Source organism: Orycteropus afer, unplaced genomic scaffold (genome assembly GCF_000298275.1).
Source record: "Orycteropus afer afer isolate SDZICR_OR568_19922 unplaced genomic scaffold, OryAfe1.0 scaffold00471, whole genome shotgun sequence".
NCBI lineage: Eukaryota > Metazoa > Chordata > Mammalia > Tubulidentata > Orycteropodidae > Orycteropus > Orycteropus afer.
In genome coordinates, this window is record NW_006922058.1 from 963,266 (window position 1) to 972,225 (window position 8,960).

Here is an 8,960-nt window from a genome sequence, read left to right on the forward strand (position 1 = left end):
ATTCCATCTCATTCCTTCCAGCACTCCCTTCCTCTCTCCCTCCCATGTCTGCTAACCACTGATGAACTTTGGTTCCTACACACTTGTCTGTGATGTATAAGTGACATTGTGTGGGTTCTGACCTTTCGTGACTGACTTGTTTTAGTCATGATGTGTCCGTGGTTCACCCATGTGGTTGTGTGATCAGCGCTTCATTTCTCTATGGGTACAGTATATATCCATCCTGTGTTGTATGTCCCGGCATCCCATTCTGTTGGGCGAGTACTATCCCACTGTGTGTATGGGCCCCGTGTTGAGTGTCCAGGCATCTGCTGCTAGACCCTTCCGTCGTTTCTGCCTTTTGGCTGTTGTGCAGAGTGCTGCAGTGAACATTAGTGTACACATTCCTGTTTGCATTTCTTTCACTGCTTCTGGGTGCATAGCTCGAGTGGGGAATGTTCGGCCCAAGGGTAGTTCTGTGTTCAACTGTTTGAAGACCCACCAGACCCTTCAAAGGTGGTTGTGCCATTTTATGTTCCCACCTGCAATGGTGAGGCGCCCATTTCTCCCCAGCCTCACCAAAACTTGTTGTTTTCCATTTTCTTGGTCATTGCCATGCTAATGGGGGGAGGTCACAAAATCTCACTGTGGTTGTGATTTGCATCTCATGACTAATGATGTTGAGCATTTTTCATGTACGTATTGGCCATGTGAACATCCTCTTGGGTGAAATGCTTGTTCAATCTTCTGCCCATTTTCTGATTGAGTTGTTTGTTTTTTTATTGTTAAGTCGTAGACATTTCTTATGTGTTTTGGATATTAAAGTCTTACACAGTGTAGGACTCGCCAGAATTTTTTCCCAGTTGGTAGGATGTCTTCTTGCTTTGGTGATTTTAACTTACTTTTACAGAATTCTTTTCTATACATGTTGAAGCTGTATCCCATGGTGGAATATGTTTGAAAGGTATGGTTGGTCCAGGGTTTAATTTGCTTTTATCTTTTGTAGGTGCTGCAAGAGGATCATGTGTGTGATCTCAAGATGAGGGGGATCCTGTTGCTGAGCCCAGATGCAAGCTTCCACGACACAGATTCATGTCAGCACTGTGAAGCGTTTCATAGTCGAACTCCTGGGAGGCGCTGATCTGTGCCTCGTGATGGTGTCACCCATGAGCTGCCTGTGTCATGTTTCATTAAGATTTATGTTCACAAAAAATCTCAAAAGTTTGACTTCTTATGAAAATCTGAAGAGTATCTACATTTGGGGTACAAATGAGCATTTGGATCAACTTTGTACCAACCTCATGCATTAACGTAATGAAGCCACAAGGATAGCTATGGTCAGTCATGGAGAAGAGCCGGGAAACTTGTCCAAAAGTGGGCAGTGAGTTTGTTTCTGATAAAATAACTTTTAAGATAGGAGAAGATGATGATGATGGGGTCCCCAGTCACAGCTTGGACAGGATGGATGTGAGGCGTGAACCAGGGGACCCACAGCACACGGACAGTGGGGATGAGCGCCTGGAGGCCAGAGAGGCGGACTGTGCCTGTCCGCCCCCCGACAGTGAGGATGACTATGGTTCCCTGTTGTCCCAGTACAGCAGCACACTGTATGATGTTGCGATGGAGGCCGTGACGCAGAGCCTTCTCTCTGGCAGGAACCTGAGCTCCAGGAAGAAGTCCCCAGCTTGGAAACACTTCTCCATCTCTCCTCGAGACAGCACTAAAGCAATATGCATGTACTGTATGAAAGAGTTTAGTCGGGGCAAGAATGAGAAGGACTTGAGTACCAGTTGTCTCATGAGGCACGTGCGAAGGGCACACCCCACCGTGCTCCTTCAGGAGAATGGCAGTGTGTCTCATGTGGCCTCCTTCTCTTCTCCTTCACTGCTGCTTCCACCCCAGCCTGCAGATGGAGGGGACCTCAGCACCATCCTGTCACCCATCAAGCTTGTCAAGAAAGCTGCCTCCAAGATACCATCCCCAGACCGCATCACGGAGGAGTCTGTGTCTGTCGTTTCCTCGGAAGACGTTTCCTCGGATATGTCCATTTCTGAGAAATACAGCAGAGAAGAGGCCATGGTGGGCTCGTCCCCACATGTGCCCAGTCTCCACTATGATGAGGCTGTGGAGAGTGGCACAGAAAAGAACCTCACGGTTCCAAAGAGCACATCGGGCTCCAGGAGGCGGTCGGCAGTCTGGAAACACTTCTACCTGTCGCCTCTAGACAGCTCCAAGGCTGTTTGCATCCACTGTATGAATGAGTTTAGCCGTGGAAAGAATGGGAAGGATCTGGGCACGAGCTGTTTGATCCGTCACATGTGGAGGGCCCACCGTGCCATCGTCCTGCAGGAAAACGGGGGTGGCACAGGCATACCACCGCTGTATTCCACACCTCCCACTCTGCTGCCACCTCTGCTGCCTTTGGACGGCGACTTCACTGCTGGCCCGCCGTCTCCAGGGAAGATGATCAGAGAGCCCACCTCAGCGTCTTCCTCTCCTGACAGGCTGCCCGAAGATGTCCAGGCTCATTTTAACCCTGGAGATGCGTTCATGGAGGACGTGTCGGCTCTGTCGTCTTCGGAGGACGTTGGTGACGCTTCTGTAGGGTCTTCTCCTGAGAAGCAGGGTGACGGCCCACGCCTTCGGGAGTTTGAATCTGGCACTGTGTTTCAGCAGAACAAGAAGGTCATGAAGAGGCTGAAGTCAGAAGTCTGGCATCATTTCTCCCTGGCCCCCACGGACAGTCTGAAGGCCGTGTGTAGGTACTGCGGCTGTGTCATTAGCCGAGGGAAGAAGGGGGATGTGGGTACCAGCTGTCTGATGCGGCATCTCTACCGACGCCACCCTGAAGTTGTTGGGAGCCAGAGGGGCTTCCTTGGGGCCAGTCTGGCAAATTCTCCATACGCCACCCTGGCTTCTGCAGAGAGCTCATCCTGCAGGCCAGCTGATGTCCCGACAGCAGCTGTGAAAGATAACCGGGTCCCCTTTCCTGTTAACAGCAAAAAGACCTCAAAACTGTGGAACCATTTTTCAGTCTGTTCGGCAGACTCCACGAAAGTCGTGTGTTTGCACTGTGGACGGACGATAAGCAGGGGAAAGAAGCCAACAAACCTCGGAACCAGCTGCCTTCTGAGACATCTACAGAGGTTTCACAGCAGTGTGCTGAAAACCAACACCTCGGAGACGCCCTTGTCCTCCTCCCCGGGGGGGCGCATGCAGCTGAGTGCAGGGTTCCTGGGCACCTCGTCCTTCGATGACACCAATGAAAAGTTCTGTGATTCTCACCCAGTTGCCAAAAAAATAACAAGTCTGATAGCTGAAATGATTGCACTTGACCTTCAGCCATATTCTTTTGTGGACAATGTGGGCTTTAACAGGCTGCTTGAATACTTGAAACCTCAGTACTCCTCACCCACCCCGTCTTATTTCTCCAGGACAGCTATTCCAGGGATGTATGAGAATGTGAAGCAGGTCATTCTGTCACATCTCAAGGAGGCTGAGAGTGGCGTGGTCCACTTCACGTCTGGGATATGGATGAGCAACCAGACGCGTGAGTACCTGACACTGACGGCTCACTGGGTCACGTTTGCGTCGTCGGTGCGACCCCGCTGTGAAGACCACCACTGCTCAGCGCTCCTGGATGTGTCACAGATCGACTGTGACTATGGGGGCAACAGCATTCAGAAGCAGCTGGAATGTTGGTGGGAAGCCTGGGTGACATCCATTGGCCTTCAGGTTGGCATCACAGTGACTGACAACCCCAGCATCGGGAAGACCCTGAGTGAAGGGGCGCACCCGAGCGTGCAGTGCTTCAGCCATACAGTGAACCTCATTGTGAACGAGGCCATCAAGAGCCAGAGGATGGTTCAGAATTTACTGAGCATCGCTCGGAAGATATGTGAGCGGGTGCACCGGTCACCCAAGGCGAGGGAGAAGCTGGTAGAGCTGCAGAGAGAGTACGCGCTGCCCCCGCACCATCTCATTCAAGACGTCCCGTCCAAATGGAACACGTCTTTCCATATGCTTGAAAGGCTCATTGAGCAGAAGAGGGCCGTTAACGAGGTGGCCATCGAGTGCAACTTCCGAGAGCTGATCAGCTGCGACCAGTGGGAAGTCATGCAGTCTGTGTGCCACGCACTCAGGCCCTTCGACGCCGCGAGTCGGGAGATGAGCACGCATGTGTCTGCTCTCAGCCAGGTGATCCCCATGATTCACATCCTCAACAGGAAGGTGGAGATGCTGTTTGAGGAGACGATGGGCATTGACACCATGCTGAAGTCGCTGAAGGAAGCCATGGTGAGTCGCCTGTCCTCCACCCTCCATGATCCGAGGTACATTTTTGCAACGCTTTTGGACCCTCGGTACAAAGCCTCCTTATTCACGGAGGAGGAGACCGAGCAGTACAAGCAGGACCTAGTCAGGGAGCTGGAGATACTGAATTCTACCTCAGATGACAGACCTGTTTCCAATGGGTGCGACACAGGGTCACCACCTAAAGATGCTAGTGGAGAGGAGAGCCTGTGGTCGCTCATGGCCAAAATGAGAAGACCCGACCTGAGAGAGAAGACCAAGCTACCTGAGGACATGGTGCTTGCCTACCTGGAGGAGGAGGTGCTGGAGCCCAACTGTGACCCGCTGACCTACTGGAGCCTGAAGAAAGCATCCTGGCCAGCCCTGTCGGCTCTGGCTGTCAGGTTCCTGGGCTGCCCCCCCAGCATCGTGCCCTCGGAAAAGCTGTTCAGCACGCCCACTGAAAACAGTAGCTTTAGCCAGCCCAGGCTCATGATGGAACATTTTGAAAAGCTGATCTTTTTGAAGGTGAATCTTCCCTTGATATACTTTCAGTATTGAAGCTCTGGATGGAGCCACCAGGTTGGAAAGCGTAGCAGCTTATTCAGGTTGGCTGTGTCTGCCGCCGGCTGCCGACATGCGTCGATCGACCGTGCACGACATTGGGTCAGGCGATCGCGGGTCCCGCTTTCCGTGTCCTGTCTCCAGGTGCCTTACTCCTCGTTCTTCAGGCCAGATGCTGTAGATACGATTTTTAAAAGCATCACTAGAACTAGCTTGTCTTGGCCGTGATGATTGGGTTTGAATTCATAACTGCATTTTTTTTTTTTTTTTCTTTTTTTTAAAGTTGGGGGTTAGTAAGTTGTTTTAATATAATGGCAGAAAAGATGTAAACAGTTCTGTTCTGTAGGCTTTTTATTCAATTATGTAAAACCACAAATCAGGTACTGTACTTAGCATTGCTGTACTTGCAGCCAGCTGGGGCTGTCAGGTGGGATCTGTATAGAAGAGGTGGAGTCAAGCCATCCTTTCAGAGCCGTTCCTAACTGCAAGCCATCCAGTACTCAGAGGGCTGCCATGACCCTCATGGAAGGTAACTTTACTACGACAGACACATAGTGTTTGAAAATGAAACTCAGTTGAGACGTGTTCTGGAATTTTTGTTCCATGGTAACCAGGCCAAGGAAACCTCTTATGTGTGTTTGTGTTCAGGGTCTCCATCCTCCAGGAGTGCAGCTGTCCCCGCCTTTTGTAATGAATTCCTTTGAAATGGTATCGAGGCTTGCGAGCTGCCATGTACTATTCAGCCTGTGCGTGAGATGACAGGTTTACTGCAGCGGTTCAGGTTTCCACTTCTCCAAGCCTCTGTCTGTGCTGCGATGCTGTCCTTCTGACAGCTGTGCACTGATTCCCCGTTTGATCCAATGATGTATAAAGTTCTTTTTAGAGGAGAAGCCCTACTCACAGGGGAGATGTCAGATCACAGTTGTGAGACTCGCCCTTGGTGTTGAGCTCTCCGTTTTTAACAGGGAGGACCGGCCATCCCTGGGTGTATTAGGATCCCAAGGATGTCAGAATGAAGTGCTGGTCGTCAGATTCTTTTAACAGCTTGTCTTCAGTGTTTTTGCTTTCACATCTAGAAAAGGTTCATTTTCTCATTTCAGACCAATGAAATATTTTGAGGGAACAAGCCCCTCACTTGCCTACGGGCTCCTAGAAAAGCAATTGTTTTGATAAAATCTGGCCCTAGGCTTCCTGACTATGTTTTCGTGTATTTATAAATGGTGAACTCCGTTTCTGAAATTAAACTTTTTATTTGCAATTTCCTAGTGCTGGTGGACACTGGCTTTTTATTTTGGGGGACCGACACATGAAAACTATACTCCTGCACCATTGTGACTGGCACCTTATACTCAGAATGAAATGGCAGGGAGCTGGAGGTGTGGCCACCACGGTGACACCTCTGATGTGTTGACAGTGAGTGGTGGTGCAGCAGGGTGTGAGAATGGAAGAGCCCGGTGGGCCCTGGGGACGCATTCCCGGGCAGCCCCCCACACCATCGGAGTGGGCAGCTTACAGCAGCCGAGTCTTACGGCTCTGGAGGCCAGAAGTCTGAAGACTCGAGTTGAGAATCCGCTCTGTCCTTTGGCTTCGGACGGTTCCCGCCAGTGTTGGGTGTCCTGGGCTCCGGGCTCAGCTGCTGTCTCCTTACAGTCTTCCCCTCAGTGTGGCCCTGTGTCTTTTCCTCCTCTGTCCCTGACAAGGACGCTTGTCATTAGTTTTAGGGCCACGAGCTATGAGGGGCCCCTCGTGGCCCAGCTTCTCCCCATGACGTGATGACTTGCCGGTCTCGAGACCCACCGCCCAGTGTTCTCTCAGTTTGGTACTTTTATGGCCCTGCTTCACACCAGACGGAGGCCCAGCCCACCCCTTCATGGTCCCTGAGTGCTAGCTGTGGGCGTGGGAAAGGGGATGGAGCTCCATGGTCCCCAAGCTCTGCCTCACCGTGGACTCTGGCCAGACTGCTCTTGATCTCGAAGGGGCTGTGGACAGAACAGGAGTAAGTGACGATTCTTGCTTGCCGTGTCCACGAGCAGCTTGCGTCCCTGCCTCTCTTGAGTTATGTTGTGAATGGTGAAGCTTGTATTTGGCAACATTGAGCTTCCTGAGCTTTCCCTCTGAAACAGGTCAGCATTAACTGGCAGAACTGTGTCCAGCCATCCTGTTCCACAGGGAGCCTCTGACCTCCAGGGACTGAACGGGCCCTGGGGGCATGGCAGTAAGGAGATGCGGCCCCTGCTCTCGCCGACCCCATGGTCTAGGCAGGCCTCATTAGAGACGCAGGCATGCTACAGCTGCAGGCCAGGTCCAGCCCTTTGTCTGCTGTTGGCTTTTTCATTTTCATTGTGACTTGGGCACCTGCCCGGGCTTTGGAGGCCGTTTCCTTGGATCATGGCGTGGTCACAGTCTGGCAGCTGCTGATCTACAGTGTGGAGGTGGGGAGTCGTGACATAGACATGTGACCCACAGGGCTGATCATCTTCACTGCCTGGCCCTTTACAGAAGGAGGCTGGTGGCCTGTAGGCCTTCTGTTCAGTTTATTACAGGCTCGGCTCCACTCTGCTCTCTCCTGGTGGACGCGGTCTCGGGAACAGGGTGGAAGAGGGGACTGCACGGTGGGGGCGTGGCTTTGTTTCAGTCAGCATGGAGCTTGGCCTCTCTTACTGCACAGCGGAGTCTCAGTCTTCTGGCTGATAGATGTTTCCTCAAACCAGGGGCTAAATAGTCTCAGTATATCTTAGTCCTCAAGTTGCTGATGGTCCTGTCGGGAGAAAGGCAAGAGTTCTGACGTTCATAGTGCACCGGGAGACTGATTTTGATCTACATAAACAGGTGCCAAGTTGACAAAGGGTGGAATTGTGGTTAAGGTTGTGTGTCAACTTGGCTGGGCATGGTTGAGTAGCTGGGCAGCTGGTGGTAGTTATTCCCCATGATGAGACTGGCAATCAACTCCATGGTGGGACCTACCACAAGCAGCTGAGTAGCTGCTTTGGGTATGTGGTCTGCTTGCCGTAGATAAGAAACAGCTTTGGGAATGTTCTCTAGCTTATGGCACACTTGGACCCTGTATGTAGCCGTGTCGTTGTTCAGCAACCTGCCATGCTCTACCGACCTTGGGACTTAAAAAGGACTTGAGTTAATGGCCTGCCTTTTGGTTTGGTAACATCGGGGCTGTGCCATTTTATTTGTTGACCTTGGGCTTGTTAGCCTCAGCAGCCAGTAGTAGCTGCCTGAGGAAAGAGATGCCTCTAGCTTCAATGGGCCAGGAGCAAGAGGCAGAGCTGAAGCCCAAGGTTGAGGGGCCTTCACACAGCCCCTAGAGCCTGGCACTTGGAACTCAGACTTCTAGCCTCCTGAACTGTAAGAGAATAAACTCCTGTTTGTGAAGGCCATCCCATTTGTGGTATTTTCCTGTCAGAGCAGTGTGAGGTAACCAGAACAGCATATGATCAAGAATCAGTGGTATTAAATTTGAAGCTGCACTGAAGGAATTGGCAAGAAACGAGGCTCCGGGAATTGACAGATACCCATTGAGATGTTTCAATAAACGGATGCCATGCTGGAGCCACTCATCCAGCTGTGCCAAGAGATTTGGTAGACAGCTCCCTGGCCAGCTGACTGGAAAAGATCCGTATTTGTACCCGTTCCAAAGACAGGTGATTCCACAAATTGTGGAAATTATCGAACAATATCACTGATATCATATGCAAGTAAAATCTTACTGAAGATAATTCAAAAACGGTTGCAGCGGTACATTGACAGACAACTTCCAGAGGTGCCAGCTGGATTCAGAAGGGGACGTGAAGTGAGGGGTGTCATAGCTGATGGCAGATGGATCCTGGTTCAAAGCGAAGAATACCAGAAAGATGTTTACTTATGTTTTATTGACTGTGCAAAGGCATTCAATTGTGTGGATCATAACAAATTGTGGATAACATTGAGAAGAATGAGAATTCCAGAAGACTTACTTGTACTCAGGAGGAACCTGTACACAAACCAGGAGGCTTTTGTTCAAACAGAACAAGGGGATACTGCATGGTTTAAAATCAGGAAGGCAGTGTGTCAGGGTTGTATCTTTTCACCATACTTATTCAATCTGTATGCTGAGCAAATAATCTGAGAAGCTGGAC

General features: G+C 50.8%; 1 protein-coding gene across 1 annotated transcript; it reads left to right on the forward strand.

Annotated features, from left to right (window-relative positions):
- Positions 1-1,323: 1,323 nt before the first annotated feature.
- ZBED4 (zinc finger BED-type containing 4) lies at positions 1,324-4,830 on the forward strand. Its single transcript, XM_007954740.1, has one exon. The coding sequence runs from the start codon at positions 1,324-1,326 to the stop codon at positions 4,828-4,830; it is 3,507 nt and encodes a 1,168-aa protein (XP_007952931.1).
- The last annotated feature ends 4,130 nt before the right edge of the window (positions 4,831-8,960 follow it).